An 18,343-nucleotide genomic window follows, 5' to 3' on the forward strand; every position below is an offset into this window, starting at 1 on the left:
CAATCCTCAGTGATTTGCAAGAAAAAACACAAATTTATGAAGAACAGACCAAAAACATGAGACAAATATCTGGACACTCTGTAAAGATCTGGACAGCTGAGAAGTATGCAGTCTAATACCCAAGCCTGCTGCCCTGGACTTAGCATAAGCACATTTAAAATTACAGTAGACTAAACTGAAGTCATGTCTAACAACAATGAGAAAGATCTCAACTATGTCATCCTTGACTCTAAAATCAGACTGGCTTGAAAGCTTCTTTGCAGTTTGATGTGAAGAAGCTGTATTAAACGCAGTGATAAGACTAGCCAGTATACCATCCCTCCACAATGGGCAAGCCCACCCTCCCAGCCTGCGCTGAAAAGCACCAGGGTTCCTAATTAAACTCCAGTTGCCTGGGGTACAGTCAAGGCTTTATGCCACTGGTGAGTCTATTGGCTTACGGCATGAGAACCAGAATGCTGTACTAAAATGTTTTCACCCACCTAAAAAGTTACTGCTCAAGCTAATGTTACTACACATACACTTAACAGCTGGCTTATTTTAAGGGCAAACAGGAATTATGAGAAGACAACAACCAATGTATGGTCTGAGGAACCTGCAACATGCACAGAAAGGCCAGCAGCAAACAGGCAATAAATCCACACAATGACCTCGCAAGTACTGTTTGATACTAAAGAAACTGGCATACTATTTTAATCTGTTGCTTTTTTCCTACTTGCTAGTTGAGTTAAAGTTTTTGCTGCATCTTACATGTCTGCTGAGTTTTTGGACTGCAATAGTGCTGGGTTGTTGTGTGGGTAAACAGTAGCTATGCCTATGATACGATAGTGTGGTCTAACTCCTGGTAGCATTACCATAAAGTCAAGAAAAGGGGTGTTGGTGATGAAGAGACTTAATTAACCCCTTCTAGGAAATACTCTCTTATGTTTCAATGCACAAATAATATTGGTCACATTGCAACTACTGTTGGCAGGATTGCATGGGAAGGCACTAGGATTAGTCTGAACTGGGTGAAGTCTTAGTTCAGTCTGAACCGGGTGAATTCCTGGGGAGACAGTGATTATAACTCAGACCAGTAGCTGCATAGTGTATAGCTTATGTGGGTGTCACGGGTGTCGATTATTTCCCAAGACCATAAAGTGGTCACTTTCGAAGTCACCATCTCCCCTGACCCTCCTCTAGCTAGGGTCAAACAAAAAAACTTCTGAAAAGCTGATTACAACCTCCTGTGGGATCTGATTACAACCTCCTGAGGGATAGTATAAACAGCTTCAGAGCCCCCTTCCGCTCTGTAGGAACTGGCACCAATGTCCAAATCTACACCAAAGTACTATACATAAGAGCATTTATACAGATGCATGGAATCAGGAATACCTGACAGGACAAAATCATCCTCTGCAAGGAAGAGTAAACCTGTCTGGTGGACGTGCAAAAAATAAACCATATAACAAAAGGAAAAAATTGCTGTCCAGGACCAAGAAGGAGCAGGTGCCCAATTGGAAGCAATCTCTCCTTAGCCTGAACAAGCAAATAAGGGCAAAACTGAAATCCTCTAAAGCCAACTTCAAGTCTAAACTGGCCAAAGCTACTAGAGACAATCATAAGGCCTTCTTCACATATGTACAGTCTCAAAGGAAGCACCCAGATCTGTTTAGAACTGGTGGTCAAGGACACCACATACACAAATGCTGTAGATATACAGAGTCAGCGAACACTTCACCTCTCTGCCCCCCCCACATCAATAAATCAAGACATCCCCAGTACCTGCCCCCCACCTCTGCTCTCTAGGGAACAGGTCATCACGGCTATCTTAAAGGCAAAAAATACAGCCTCCATGGGACCCAATAACATCCCAGGCTGCATCCTACATGAAGGTATGCATGAAATTGCAGCATCATTAGGCACCTTATTCAGTAAAAGCCTGAGTACTGGCTTTGTCCCAGCCGAGTGGAGGACAGCCACTGTCATAACTTAACACAAAGGTGGAGTGTCCACCAATCAGGGAAATTATAGACCCATAAGCCGAACTAGCCTGATCTGCAAGGCCATGGAATGGATTATCATGGACCTCATTAACAGGGACAGTGGCAACCTCCAAACACTCAACCATACATAGTTTGGCTTTGTCAAGGGGAGGTCATGTCTGATACATCTGGTCGACTTTTTTGAGACAGTCACCAAAGCAATGGACGAGGGGAAGATGGTGCACACTGCCTCCCTTGACCTGGCCAAAGCCTTTGACACTATTCCCCACTCAGGCATAATAGATAAACTCCCTCAACTAGTCATCAATCCATATGTTACATGATGGGTAGCAAACTGGCTCAGTGATAGAACTCACCTAATCAAAATATGGGAAGCCACCTCAAACAGTAGACATACAACGAGCAGTGTACCTCATGGATCGTTTCTGGGGTCTCTGTTATTTGGGATATACTACTCTGAGGTGCAGACCAAAACCAGTGGGCTATGGCTGACCAGTTGTGCAGATGACTGTAAGCTGGGCACGGTCATCAATTCCTCAAGTGATTTGGATGTCCTCTAAGAGGGTCTCACCCAAACAAATGACTGGTGCCAGAAACATGGCCTCAAACTGAATGCCAAAAAATGCATCATCATCCCCTTTGGGGAGAGTACCCACATATTATCACATTAATAACGTCCGAAGCAAGCAATCAGTCGTTAGGGATTTGGGCACCCAGGTTGATAGCAACCTGACTTTTGACCACCATGTTGCTTCCATTGTACGGAAAAGCTTTCTACATGGCCCACTACATAAGTAAGGGTATCTCATCCATGGGCAAGGAGGTCATAACATCCCTGTATTCTTCCCTTATAAGGCCAGTTATTGAGTACAATGCCTCCTTTGGGATGTACCTCGCAAAGCACATGCAGTAGCTGGAGAGACCACAGAGGTTCCTCACCAGAAGAATCCAGGCCTCAAACATCTACCCTACACAGATAGGCTAAAAGCACTGTCCCTCTATTCAGTTTCATACAGACTCCTCAGAGGTGACCTCTGTCTGGCATACAAGGCAATCTCAGACCCCGCCTTGATGGGACTGGTGCATATCTGCAAGTCAAGCTTCACTCGAGTAACCTGCAAGCACAACCTCAACCTGGTTTGTGACATCAATACGACTTGTTGACAGGACGGATTTGTGTCCCAGAGACTCTCCCATCTTGGAATAGACACCTCTCCATATGAAGCACAGTACCTGATTGTCCCTTTTTAAGCGCAACCTGGATAACTGGATGGGAAACAGAAAATACACCCTTTGGATTCCACCTGTGTCCCTGCTGGACAGGGGCTTTGGGTGCTGGACTTGTCTAAACATAGGCTACGCTCTTGGCTAGGCTTACAAGGGCCTCAGGGCTAATAGCCTAGTAACTTCCTATGATCCTAAGACAAGAGTCTGCATTTACTGCATGCTCATAAGACCAATTACCCCTTGTATATTATGTGGTACCAAAACTGCAAATTTCATGCCACAACTGTTGGTGGGAGTACTGCAAATTGTAAGACATCAGCCCCTGTCTCTTGCACACAAACTGGCAGCAAAGATGCAAATTGTGAGACTGAGGCCACTATATGTCATGCAAAACTTAAATAGAATATTTCACTGCATATTGCACTTTTGAACTGCATTTTTACAATATCACTGCTTATCTAAACTGTTTTTTCTGAAATTATTGCAGTTCGTTTACTGTAGCATAGACTAGATTCAGACCTGCTGAATGTAGTTCTGTTTAATCTGAGCACTAAACCAGGCCATCTTTAGTTGGAGAGGGTTCCCCCCTGCATCCTAGTGGCAGGACTGTGCAGTTAGAACTCATCTGATTGAATGTTGCTGGGACAGTGCTCAGTTTTGAGCTTTTTTATTGGTTAATTTGTTTAAATCAGTTTGCTCTCATTTGCTACATAAGCACCGGGTTTGCGCTTGTTTGTGCATCATACACTGATGAGCAGCAGTGAGCACCTTTGGCAGTTATAGACACAAATACATCTGCCTACAAAGTTTCCCTTAGTACTCTGCTGGTGCTCCATCAGTGAGTCCTTGCAATTGTCCCTCACTGAGAGGTGATACAGTCAGCAAAGCTCTTAAGGTATCAACACAAATCCTGCCCACTACCTCTTCGTATTTTTTGTCCACTTGTCTTGCCCTCTAGTTTACCTGGTCATTCCTGACATTTTCCTGTTTTCCGACCAGATCAACTTACCTAGTATTATGGACGGACAATTTCCCAGTTTCTCCAGCCAGCCTGGTCAACATGGACATCCTGAGGCAGTGTAGCAATTGCTTCATGCACACTGACCACCTATTTCTTATAGACCATACAAATGCATTATATGAGAGAAGCATCTACATCAAGAACCTGGAATGCTAGCTGATACTAAGCAGGTAGTGAGCATGCACACCTTACCTCCTGCACCTACCAAACCAACAACACATACACCTACATAAGCTGAGGTCCTTACCAGAAGCTTACCTGAACATCAGAGACATCAGAAACGCAAACACAAGCATGATTAACAAAATACATCCTCTGCAGAACATAGTACACATAATATCACACACCAGTGTCTTACCAGTCAAGCCCCTATAGCATAATAAAAAAACAAACATTTTAGTCATAGATGACTCAATTGTGAGGCACACAGATGTCCCTCTCAATTGGCTGCATAAGGAAAAAGTCAGTCAGCTGTCAGGTGCCAGGATCTGCCACATCACATACACACTCAAGTCTCCCAACAGCAGGCACTGTTATGACTCTGTCATAGTCCATGTCGGCGTGAACAACTCGAGATATACCTCACTGGACTATATGAAGAGAGACATGACTGAACTCTCGTGTGTCTCGGGCAGGTATGTCCCTAGCCTTAAGCAGCATTTTACCTTCTCCTAGGATGATACCTCAATACAAACAAAAACTAATTGACTTCAACAATTGGCTTAGTTTCTGGTGTCATTCAAAGGGGATCCATATCTGTCAGCCTGAGATAACATGGTTGACAGACCTTGATGCTTTGCCAGAGGTGGCCTTCATCTGTCACCCCTGGGAATTTGGTTACTGGCTAAGGCTCTTGCCACCCCATAGTACCTTTTTAGGCAATGTCACAAGAACAAAATTCCCAGCTTAAAAATACCCTCTAAAAACAACCTCAAGGTTATGTTGTTAAACTCTAGGAGTCTAAACCAGAAACTGCACTCACTGGAAGCAGTCCTCCCCTTGGAAGATGCTGATATTTCTGCAGTCACTGAGACCTGGTTTAAGGCTGCAGACAGCATCCCAGCTATACCAGGTTACATTTCCTTCCATACATTCAGACCACAAATGGAAAGTGGGAAAACTAAAGTAGGTGGTGTATCACTATTCATAAAAGATAAATACACCTCTAGATTGGTTAAACAGCACAATTCCCTTGGATTAATTCAGGTGCAATTGACTTTTGGTAAGACCCCTCTTCAGGTCGTTGCCAACTACAGGACCCCCTCCATTAATCAGGGCATCGAGTCAGCCTACTTGGATCTATTTGAGTCAATCAAGCTACAATCAAACACCCTGGTTTTGGGTGACTTTAATTACCCATCCCTTGATTGGGTAAATTATGTGTGTTCTAACTCACTTGCACAACGGTTCCTGGACTTTGTTAACTCCAGTGCCCTGGACCAGCTGGTTGACACACCCACAAAGTGCTCAAACATCCTGGATCTGGTGCTCACCAACATGGGTAACCACTGCACCACCCCCGATATGTGGCCGTTCCTGGTGAGATCAGAACACAAATAAGTCTCTCTAGAAGTAACTATAACACGAAACTCCCCCTTACCAACAACTAGACTAAAAAACTTCACCAAGACCAATTACAACCTCTTATGTGATGGCATAAATAGCTTCACACTCCCTCCCCCCACTGATGGAACGGACACTTATGCTGAGTTATACATCAATGCTTTATACGAGCACATGTACAGCTGTACTGACTCTGCCATACTTGATTGAACCAAAACAAGATCAAGGAAAAACAAAGTTGACAGCCTATTAATGGTGGACAGCTACCATTAATAGGCTATAGAATAGGAGAAAAAAATTTCTGTCGAAGAGTAGGAAGGAACATTCTCAAAACTGGAAACACACCCTCCTCAACTTAAACAAGCAAATAAGACTCCTAGTGAAGTCCTCCAAAGCTAACTACAAATCCAAATTAGCTTCCCTTACTAAGGATAACTACAAAGCGCTCTTTAGTTACATCCGTAACCTCAAAGGTAAGGCCCAGATTTGCAATGAACTCATAGTAATGGTACTACATATACAGAACCTATGGATCCAGCATACCTGCTGTCTAACAGGTTCAGTGAAAATTTCATTCCCCTGTCCCCACCACATATACCACTCTCTGAGGAGCAGGTCTTAAATGCCCTCTCCAAGGCCAAAAACATAGCCTCTATGGGACCAGACAACATCCCAGGCTGTGTTATATATGGGTTAAAACAGGAATTAGCATCGCCATTGGGCATGCTTTTCAATCACAGCCTAAGCACTGAGGTCATCCCAGCGGAATGGAAAACAGCTACCATCATCCCTTTGCACAAAGGGGGTGCCATCCATGGACCCTGGGGACTACAAACCCATTAGCCTGACTAGCTTTATCTGCAAGGCTATGGAATGAATCATCATGGACTTTATTAACAAAGATACAGGAAATCACTAAATGCCCCACCCAGTCTGGCTTTGTCAAGGGGAGATCATGCCTGTTAAACCTGGACTTCTTCGAGACAGTCACCAAAGCCCTAGATGAGGGCAAATCTGTGCATACGGCCAACCTAGACTTAGCCAACCTTTGACACAACCCCCACTTGGGCATCATTGACAAACTCACCCTGCTGAGTATCAACCCATATAGTGTCAGGTGGGTTGCAAATTGTCTTACTGGTAGAACGAATATGGTCAAAATGGGGGACTCTGCTTTTTCAGCAGACCCATAACCAGTGCTGTTCCACAGAGATCGGTTCTGGGACCCCTACAGTTTGGAATCTACCTCTCCGAAGTACAGGCTAAAACTAAAGGACTGTGGCTGACAAAGTTTGCTGATGGCTGCAAACTGGGATCCTTGAAACCCCTAGCAATGTCAACATCCTGCAAGAAGATCTTACGCAGACTAATGACGGGTGCCAAAGTCATGGTCTTAAACTTAATGCAAAAAATGCATTATTATCCACTTTGGCAAGGGTGATATTCCTGCAAACTATCACATCAATAGCAATACCCTAAGCACACAGTCAGTGGTGAGAGATCTGGACATGCAGGTTGACAGCAACCTTAACTTCGATCACCATGTCTCCACAGTGGTAAGAAGGGCATTTTATATTGTTCATCTCATACGTAAGGGCACTGCCTCCAGAATAAAAGAGGTTATAACCCCCCCTGTACTCTTCCTTCATCAGGCCAATAACAGAGCACAATTCTCCCTTTGGTATGTTCTTTTCCAGACACCTGCAGCAATTAGAGACCACAAAGGTTCCTTACAAAGAAAATTCAGGGTCTTCAAAAATCTGTCTTATGCAGCTCGACTGAAATCATTGTCACTTTACTCTGTGTCACACTGACTGCTGATAGGCAACCTGTGCCTTGCATATAGAGCAATCTCTGACCCGACTTTAATGGAAATGCTGCACATTCGCAAGTCAAATGGCAACAGGGGTCACTCACTCAAAGGACCTTAACCCGGTATGTGACATCAACAGAACTTGCTGGAAACAGATTTGTCTCACAGAGGTTGCCACACCTTTGGAACAAGTTTCATATTCATGTTAAACAAAGCCCCATGTTGACCCTATTAAAGTGTAATTTGGGTGACTAGATGGTTAACCGGAAATTCACCCCAGAGGTTCCACCTGTGTCCCTCTTGGACAGGGGCAATAGGTGCTAATTTTGGTGTCTGCTTCAACCAGAGAACCTTGGGAACATGGGTAGAACTTGGCTAGGTTTGTAAGGGCCTTGGAGCCATTAGCCTAGTAACATCCTATGATCCTAAACTAATGTCAGAGATGCAGATTGTGAGACCACAGCTCATGTTGTCACATATAACTATTTGCAGTGCTGTAGATATGTTGTGAAACAAACGTTATGTACATACCATAACACTAGATCTAGGTTGCTCGTTTTCATCCAGTTCAACCTTTGGGTTATTGGATCCAACCTCAGCACCTGTCAGAAGCTTCGGATCCAAGGCTCTGACTCTTTCCCCAACCATAATTCCTTCTGTTCCCCCAAAATACCTCAGATTGAGCTTGTTAGATAACTTCTTGTCATCAAAAGGCAATCAGCACACATACGCCTGCCTACAAGATGGTCTAGGAAGCATAGCAATAATAATAAGGAACAGCAATCACCAGGCTGACCAAGGACAGGAAGGTCCAACCAGTTGAGAGGAGTGAAAAGGTGGAAATTTGGTTGGGGAATGGAAGGAAGGATGTTGAACTAGAAGAACACAACACTACAAAGGTCTAGCATTATGGTAAGTGCATAACTTTCGTATCCAATGTTGTCTATTTTTGTCTGATTCAACCCTTTGGGATAGATTCCCTAGCTACCAAGACACCTGGGTGGTATTAAGGAAGGATGCTCCTCAATGCTGGAGCCAAAGGATGTATGAGATCCAGACTGTACATCCAATTTGTAGTGAGAGACAAAGGTGTGAACAGTAGACTAAGTACCCACAGAACAAATCTTGTCAATATGAACTCTGCCCACAAAGGCAGGAGAAGTAGCTATTGCTCTTGTAGTATGAGCCTTTGGTTTGTTAGGTAAAGATAATCCTAGTTTTTTATACAAACATTATACATTCAGAAAGCCACCAAGATAGAGCGAGTTTCGATACACTTTGACCAATTTTTGCTTTACAGAATGCAATGAAAAGCTGGTTAGATTTTCTAATATCTTTAGTCCTGTGTAAATAAAACCTGAGTTGTCAATTAACATATAACAAATGCAGAGAACACTTTCCTTTGATAAAAAAAAATTGGGAAGAATACTGGCAGACTGATAGTCTGATTGAGCTACATTTCATATGCCACCTTTTGAAGAAATTTAGGATCTGGTCTCAAGGAAACCCTATCCTTATGGAAAACCATATATGGAGGCTTACAGGATAATGCTTACAATTCCAAAATCCTCCTTGCAGAGCAACAGCCACCAGAAAAAGAGTTTTCCAAGAAATATATTTTAAGTTTACTGTAGCTACAGGTTCAACAGGAGCTTGAGGTTAAAGCCTAAAGCATGATAGTAATGTGCCATGGGAGAACTAGGTTGCTAGTAGTGGGGTCTTAAAAAGGAAGGTTTGATCTTGCTCAGTGTGAAAACTGGAAATCGCCACTAACTGTACCCTGATGCTCGAGATGCTAGATCCTTTTTGGAAAAGGTCTGACAACAAGTTCAGGATTGATAGAAGATGGCCAGAAAAATGGATCGATTCCCCTGGAAGAGGCCCATATGAAAAACCTTTTCCATTTGCTCAGATAAATCTTTCTACTATTTGGCTTTTGCGAGGAAGATAAAATGTGGACCACTGGAAGAGAAAGCCTGGCATCGCTGGCCTCCATCAGAATTGGAGGACCCATACGGTTAATTTTAGAGTCTTCAGGTCTCGGTAAGGCTGCTTGGATTGAGGAGTCAGAAGATTTGGACTGTCCAACAACTCAGTATGGATATACTAAATTAGCTCAGGTGAAGGGGAACCACAGTTGCTGTGGGCCAAAGGGGGCAATGAGAATTACTCTGTCCTTGCATTTTCTGGCTTTCTGAAGAAATTTCATTATAAGGCGAATGAGAGGAAAGGCATAAAGGAAACCCAGGGGGCAGTTGTGGACTAGGGTGCCCCACAATACTTGATCCTGTGGAGAGATTAAGGTGAAGTAATTGCTGCACTAGTTGTTTAGATATGAAGTAAAGAGAACACATCAAGGTTAGCCTCAGTGACTGATTGAGGGACCATGGGTGATGAGGAAGAGTGGATCTGCTCAAATGGAACCATGGTGAGGAGGAAGAGTGGATCTGCTCAATTTGTCCACTAGAACACTGGAAGCCCCCAGAATGTACATTGCAATGAAAAAGCAACATGATGTCATTGCTCACTGCCCACACTCTCCTGGCTTCCTGGCAAAGTGGATATGACTGGGTTCCTCCTTGCTTGCTGACAAACCAGAGTACAGCCATGCTGTCTGCCTAGATGGAGATCAACCTTTGGGCAACAGAGTCGAGAAAGCCATGTAGTGCTAGGAGGACTGCCCTAATCTCCAATACACTGACATAAAGACTGGCATCCATAAGTGACTAAAAACCTTGAGCTGTCTTCCCTTCGAAATGTCCCCACCCCAGAAGGGAAGTATCCATGGTTATCCCCAACTGATGTGATTCCTGCCAACTGGTGTGAGATGAATCTGTGTATGTAGTGGTCAAGACATTAGGGACCACTGAACCAACAGAGTCCATTGCAGCACTCTCATGTGTTATCTTACTAGAGGGACAAGAGTGATCAAAGAGGCCATTAAGCCCATGATCTTGAGAACAAGTCTTGCAGGAGGAGAGGGGGGTAGAAGGACCTGAGAAGCTACTTGATGCAGGGACAATATTCTGGACTGTGGGAGCCTGACTATCTGACAATTCATATAGAAGTGGCATCCAATGAGTTCTATATGTTGCATCAGTATTATAAGTCTCTTTGCCCGACATCACAAGGAAACTACAAGGCACAAGCACTGATTAAATAAAGGGCTACCAAAAAACCCGCTACCTAAACACTCGGGGCTAGGAAATAAAATAACTAGAAAAAATAGGTTTACTATTGAAATCTGGAAAATGCATTAATCAGCATTTAAAACAGTCACACTGAAATGTGGAAATACATAATGTCTAACAAGCAACACACAAATTTTTAACCGCCAACCACAGTTTGACATATTTCGACATAGCTTTAGGTGATGTCAGTCATTCAAGCTATGCAGTGCAACTTACCGTTAGTCTGTCAAGTCAATGGAACATGTTTTTTACTGTTTTGCAGGGAGGCAAGCCCACCTGCCCACCACACACCCCCTGCACATTATATATACCAAGTCTGAGATCGCACTACAGCAAGGAAATGGTTGTTTCCTGTTCCTCACTGTACTGCAATCTCCACTCACAATACCAAACTCAGACTACTGAATTACACTGCACATCCGGTCCTGTATATTCGTAGTAGTCTGGTTTGGCAATGTGTCTGCTTGAAAAGTGCCTTTCAACCACATGCCACTCGATCACTGGCACTACGAGATTTCAATAGTTAACCAGAAAAGTATACTAATAACAGTAACAGTACTAACGAGAGTATTAAAGAAAAACAAGGAAAGTTCTATTTTTTTTTTCTTTGTAGCTTAGGAAGGACTTTAAGGTGAGAAATATAAAAAGGCAGCTAGCTCAGGTAACTAGCCAAACAAGACAGCTCAAAAAAGTACCAAAAAATACTTATGTCTTTATAAAGCCAGAGTCCTTGAAGACCACATTCTTCTGGATCAAGTGGCAAATGAGGTCTGAGGTATTTTGGGGGAATAGGGGGAATTATGGGTAGGGGAGGAGTCAGAGCCCTTGATCGAAAGCTTTTGATCCCTGTATTCTTCCCTTATAAAGCCAATTATTGAGTACAACGCCCCCTTCGGCATGTACCTCACAAAGCACATGCATTCCTCACCAGAAGAATCCAGGGCCTGAAACATCTACTCTACACAGATAGGCTAAAAGCCCTGTCCCTCTACTCAGTTTCATACAGAGGTGACCTCTGTTTGGCATACAAAGCAATCTCAGACCCCACCTTGATGGGACTGCTGCGTATCCACAAGTCAATCTCCGCTCAAGTAACACACACACGCAAACTCAACCTGGTCTGTGATACCAATAGGACTTGTTGGCGGGACAGATTTGTGTCCCAGAGACTCCCCATCTGTGGAATAGAATCCCTCTCCACATCAAGCAGAGTACCTCATTATCCCTTTTCAAGCGCAACCTGGATAACTGGATGGGAAACAGAAAATACACCCCTGAGATTCCACCTGTGTCCTTGCTGGACAGGGAATTTGGGTGCTGACTTATCTAAAGATGGTCTAAACTCTTGGCTAGACTTACAAGGGTCTCAGGGCCAATAGTCTAGTAACCTCCTATGAAAGGTGCAGAACTCAGATCTGTTCGGATCAGATAACCCAAAGGTTGAATCAGACTAAAACAGACATATCTGAAATTATACAGCACACCAAACAGTATGCACTTATCCAGCCAGAATGTAAATATACAGCAGGTTACCTTGCACAGCAGTTAAGGAACAAGAAGAAATAAGTTATCTGGAGTATGAAAAAAATGTCTGTGTTACAGCTGACTAAAGAATGCAAACTGAAAGGAATCCAAACTGGTGGGTATGGCCAAGAATGAGATGATAGCTGCAATGGGTACAGTCCAAATTCACTTCCATGAACCCTGAGGCATCCTAGTAAGCAGCTGTGAATGCACAGCATTCAGCAAACTAACTGAGTCTATCTTCTGATGACTTCAGATTACAGCTTGAACAGAAAAAAATGGAGCTGCTGCTGAAAATGAGACACCCTGAAATAGCTGACCGGACAAAACAGATGAGGTATAAAGTGAGTTGAGGCAGACAGTAGAGGAGGAATGGAATCCTCAGCATGAAATGATCACGACACAGGAAAAAGAAAAACAAATATGAAAACCAGCCACTGACAATATGTCTGAGGCTCATGAATAATGGATATGATAGCTGAGATCTGTTTGTTGAGGTCAATACTACAGTTTACTGTTCCCTAAGCAGAAAGAAGGGGATGACTTTGATGGTTTTATCCCGGCATTTGAAAGTAAGTGTAATTAGCAACAAAATAATCACGATCAGTGGGAGAAGTCTGTAATGCCTCTGCTCGTGGGTAGGACAATGTATGATTATCAAAAATTAATGGAATCCATTTTATTTAAATATTTCAAAATGAAGGCTAGGCTTGTAAGGGGCCCTAGGGCCATTAGACTAGTAATGTCTTATGAACCTATGAAAACTCTACCTTATTTTATGTTTTGTTTTGCCCCTGTGCCTGCAACCATTAATCTGCTGTCTTGGCCACCCATTTGTTTCTTATTGAAGACAGAGCAGTGATGTCCAGTTATTCCACTCCAACACAAAATCACTGAGCCCATTAATTGGGTGAGAATCGTCTGTGATATGACTATAAAACAGGCAGCCATGAGGTAATTCTCTGTACATCTCCCTAAACTTGCCCTTTTGGTGATGCCATATGCAATCACATCACATTGGATACTACCAATGCTGCCATAGATGAGTGTGCATGCTCCCACACATGCCCTGCCGGAGCTACCAGCATACTGTGTTGGGTAGCCATGTCCACACATCTCCCAACAACTGAGGCAATGTTTTTATTCAGGGATCAGCCACCACCTACCACTGGAGCTGCACTGCAAGTGGTGAAAAGAGCCATCAAATTCTTCCTACAAATGGGCATGCCAGCAAAAAGTCACACCTTTCTCAAACTCCACCCAGTCCTTCAAGCCTCTTATCAAACTCTGATCGTTTGGGATTCATTCAAGGCTCTACCTCTCTGCACCATAAAGCTGGGCAAAAAATACTTTTTGAATATTTTAAACTTACTCTGAAGCTAACAGGAAAAAAGTTTAGAGAGTACAGGAGACAGGTAGAGAAAAGTGTATATATATATATATAGATCTGCTGAAGCTCTGACAAGGGATAAAGCGCTCATCTCTTGTTTTAACTTAATGAAATTAAAGTTATGTACTTACCACAACAACAGATCCATCTCTGATTTTTGCCTTGTTCAATACATGGGGTTCTCAGATCTGACTGGATTCTACCTTGGCACCAACTCTGTAGCGTCTTTGGTTCTAGGGGTCTGACTCCTCCCCTACCCATAATTCCCTGTACTCTACCCTAATACGTCAGATTGAGTTTGCCCATCTAACACACTTTTACAACATTATACATGGCTTCAACTAATACAAAAAGGGGGAGAAAAGACAATAGCCAGAAGAGGACTGCTCACAGACTGGGAGTTGAGTAGTACCACCCAGTCACCATGAGGTCACATGTGCCAAATTAGGAAGGTTGAAGGAAAGAGGGAGGTTGAAATATGACTATGTGAAATTGTGATTCTACAGTGACAGTGGAAGATTTCAGTCAGTGAAACATGCTATGACACTAAAGCTGACGTTTTACAGCTTAGTCAGTTAAACAAATTACTGAAAAAGCCAAAAGAAAAACTATAGATGTCTAGACCCTGCACAACCTCAACAAGAATGTTGGAAAACAAGTTTTAAAGGAGTGAAAAAAAAAGTTTAAAAGGTAAAAACACAGGAATATAAGTAGCTAACCTGAAATCTGGGGACTGACGTCCTACAGAGATTTTATTTTTTTTTCATCTTTATTAGTTTTGCTCCCATCTCCCCTGAATTTGCACACTTTTTCTTTCCTCTAGAGATGGCAGAAATTAAAACAATTCAACTCCCAACTTGATGCAACATGGTTAGTACGTAGAGTACAGAAATGCTGGAAGTGGGTGGATAATCCTTTAAACTCCAATGCCTCGAAAAGAACAGGGTATTTTGAACCTATTGGCCCAGGAGTACCTGTTGCATGATTCTTAAGACACCAAGATGGCTTCAATAGCTTTATTTTTGTTTTTGGGGTTTCTCTTTCACACTGTGTTTACATACGTATAAAATAATACCATTGAGAAGTATAAACATTATGCTGCTAGTTTTAATGTATTTTATGTTCAATACATGCTGCTAGATTTGTTTGCCCTCCATCCCAAAAGCTGTACACAGGACTAAGCGACTACTGTGATTTTCCCTGAAACAAAAAGGCACTGATGACGAATATTGTTATGAAGGCACTGACAGTCATAACAGTGCCTGTTGATGTCTATCTCAGGAACATCATTTCTTCTTAAGCAACTCCATTGTCCAAAGCAGACTCTCTTGAAATGTATTATTATTATTATTATTATTACTACTACTACTTGGACTGTTGAGATTCATCATGAGGTGTAAGTTACACGACAATGCTGTGAATATGGCAGAGCAATGTTTACTTCAGGCACCATATAAAGATCTTGCCTACTTTGGTTTAGACTGCAACCTGGCATGTTAAGTGCTACAAAATGCTCTTGCTGAGTAATGGTATCTCTCGCTGGCGAATATCTCATACAAATTTCAAAGCCAGCAGCAATGACAAAGAATACAGAGTATTCTCACTGCCTTGAAAGTATCTTTTTTTGTGAAATCTAATATAATTTTAAAGCTGAAGAACTTGAAAAAATTAATCAAAATGAACTTTGTTCTCATGCACAGTAAGAAAGAGGACAGCATTCTCTGTCTACCCAAAACAGAGCCAGATCCAGTCCTGCTGGTAAAGCTAAGAGATGTTAACAGTAAATGATGCCAGGGCCACATGCACACACACTTCAAAGCAGCCAAGTAAGAAAGACAGCCTGTGGTCATATAACTGGAATGATATGAGAGATAGAGAGAGCTTTACAGCTTGTGAGTGGTTTCTAGAAGTCAGTGCAGTACTTAAGGGCAAAGAGCTATACAGTGAGACACAGTGAGAAGCAGGCTGCTCTACGATAAATGATTCTACAGAACCTGGAGATCTGGATGGGTTATCTGCAAATTCATCCATGCTCTGACATGTTTTACCCTCCATGAAGCAAGAGGTACATCTTGAGGCTGGGTACCAGCAAGGTGCAAATGGTCTCAACTTGCTTGCATTGCAATTTCTATGATCCTATGATCTGTATTTACCAGAGTAGAGCACAAGTTGTAACTTTAAAGTATATTTCAGTTGTTACAATGAATAACATGGGTAGAGCTGCACTGTGCCAGTTTGATTAGGTGGTGGCGATATGTTTCTGAGATTATTTGACAGCTGGTCCCATGTAATGGAAGCTAGCACTGGAGATACTCTTTTGCCTCTCGTTAGGCAAATGGTGGGATATGTTTACCAACTACAGTGAGCAGTCTGTAACCTAGTGGAGGACTACAATCTGAAAAGAGATATTTAGATGTGAGATGCCTTTAGGTAGTACTTCGTATTGTTAAATAGAACATGATATATAGTTGTTTGCCTGACTGGACAAAAGTTTACATAACAGTGGATCTGGCTTAAGGTAGGTTATTTATTTAATTTTGTTTACCTGGGTAGAGTACAGATCAAATTTGACCATTTACAGTTTGAAAGATAAATAACTCAAACTCGATAGGTTTTTTTTGTAATTTAAAGGATTAGTTTTACATGGAATGGATGGGTGGCCATGGTGATGCAGTGGTTAGCATTTTCGCCTCACAGCAAGAGGTTCTCTGGTTCGATCCTCGGCTGGGGTGCCTTCTGTGCGGAGTCTGCATGTCCTCCCTGTGGTCGTGTGGATTTCCTTTGGGTGTTCCGGTTTCCTCCCACATCCCAAAGACATGCAGTAGGTGGATGGGACACTCTAAATTGGCCCAAGGTGTGAGTCCGTGTGTGTGTGCCTTCTGTGGAAGGCTGGGCACCGGGCTGGCAACTCAACACTGTAAAACTCCACTGCCAATCATGAGCGGACAGGTGATCCGCTGTGGCAGCCCCTAACCGGGAAAAGCCGAAAGAAGAAGTTGTTTTACATGGAATGGATGTGGTGAAAACAGACGTACAAAAAAGGGGATGGGTAAGGGATGTTATGTAAAGTGGAGGAATTGCAACTAATGGATAAAACAGTGATTTGTATATGTATATTTGTATACACACATATTAAACAAATGCAACACATAGATGAGCTACCTCTTATGTAAACCAAGGATGCTCATTTTCTTATAGTTCTTCATGAGGCAGATGCTGTCTCGTTAATCAAGAATATGATAGTGAGTAACTCTGTGGGAAGCACTGTCAACTGCCTTGTTGAAATGAATTCTGAAAGCTACTCTGCGTGTTCTAACAAAGTGCAACACCTTATTCTCATAGGTATGCTGTTCTACACTGATAAGAGCATGCATTAGTAAAAGCCCTAGTACTAATTTTCAGCAAAACTGCAAGGGAGATTGTACAAAACCCAGCTATTAAAAACATCTAAGTAATCAAACTATTCCTCAAGGAAGCCACTGAAGAGCTTTGCCTTACGTAACATGTAATGAATGTAAGTATTCTGCGAGTTCTCTCCTTCCCCAACTCCTGACATGACTGTACAAATACAAACTGTAATAACAGTGCTTAACAAAAGACACATGCATCTGAATGCAAAAGAATTCTTCAGAAGTTTAGAAAGTCAATGAAATTAACTCCAGATTTGTAATCTGTGATTTACTCACCCTGTTTTATCGTCAAATGCTCTTGTTTCATTTAAAATCTCTCCTCCATTTTCAAGCACTTTAATTTGCCTTTGAATTTCATAATCTGAAAGCATAAAAACACCAAAGGGGTGAATGATTGTAAGGTAAGACAGGTAAGTGGAGCTTCACTGATAGCTTCACTTTATACCTCTCAACGGTGCAGATTTCACCTCATTATTTTTAGTCTTTTCCTCGTAACATCTGTGTCTGGCAAATCACTGAGGATTGAAGCCATTAAAGTATTACACACATTTGAGATTTAGATTTTATATCCTTCAGAAAATGAAAACCTGACATTCTAGTGACGTTCTAAGTTTATAAGAGGAATATTTAAAATCTGCCCATATTTTTGGGCCTTTGTCACTTCCATTACTTTAGGCTTTGCCCAGATTTCTTGTGCTCAGAGGCTGAGAGGTATGCTTCACTTTAGAAAAGGAGCAGTTCTAGGTATGCAACACTAATGTTATCTGTTTGAAGAAGCACTTCAGAGCGAAAGCGCTCACCATTTGTTGTCAAGCTTTGTTTTTTTAAAAGAATTGTGCTACAGCTTTGTCTTCTGGTATTCCTTCTACTTTTTTACTTGAGAATTTTGCTGTTTTTTTGGTCTCCCAGTCTAGCCTTTTGGAGGTATATTGAACTTTGTTCTTTATGCAACACTAATACTGATGCCACAGTACTGTATTACAAACTCCCTCACATGTCAACAGAGACTGTAATACTGCACAGCTGAATACATCTCCAAGTTGTGACACTATCTTTCTCATAATACATGCATATAAATATGTACATGCTCGCACATAGATACACACTGAGATGTAAATTGCACACAGTAAAGAAACTGTATATGAAGTATTTATGACTAAGGCCAGCAGCCTGTCTAAATTCCTAGAATCAAAAGAAAAATAAATCAATCAATCAATAA

At 42.2% G+C, this 18,343-nt stretch overlaps 1 protein-coding gene across 1 annotated transcript in view; it reads right to left on the bottom strand.

The window, feature by feature from the left end:
* Positions 1–18,343, bottom strand: part of GATB (glutamyl-tRNA amidotransferase subunit B) — a 677,264-nt gene that overhangs the window by 272,656 nt on the left and 386,265 nt on the right. Inside the window, exon 7 of the mRNA XM_044062037.1 lies at positions 17,401–17,485. Coding sequence (XP_043917972.1) covers positions 17,401–17,485 — 85 coding nt within the window. The remainder of the gene's footprint in view (positions 1–17,400; positions 17,486–18,343) is intronic.

This window comes from Protopterus annectens, chromosome 2.part1 (assembly GCF_019279795.1).
Source record: "Protopterus annectens isolate FY-2018-M chromosome 2.part1, PAN1.0, whole genome shotgun sequence".
Lineage (NCBI taxonomy): Eukaryota > Metazoa > Chordata > Ceratodontiformes > Protopteridae > Protopterus > Protopterus annectens.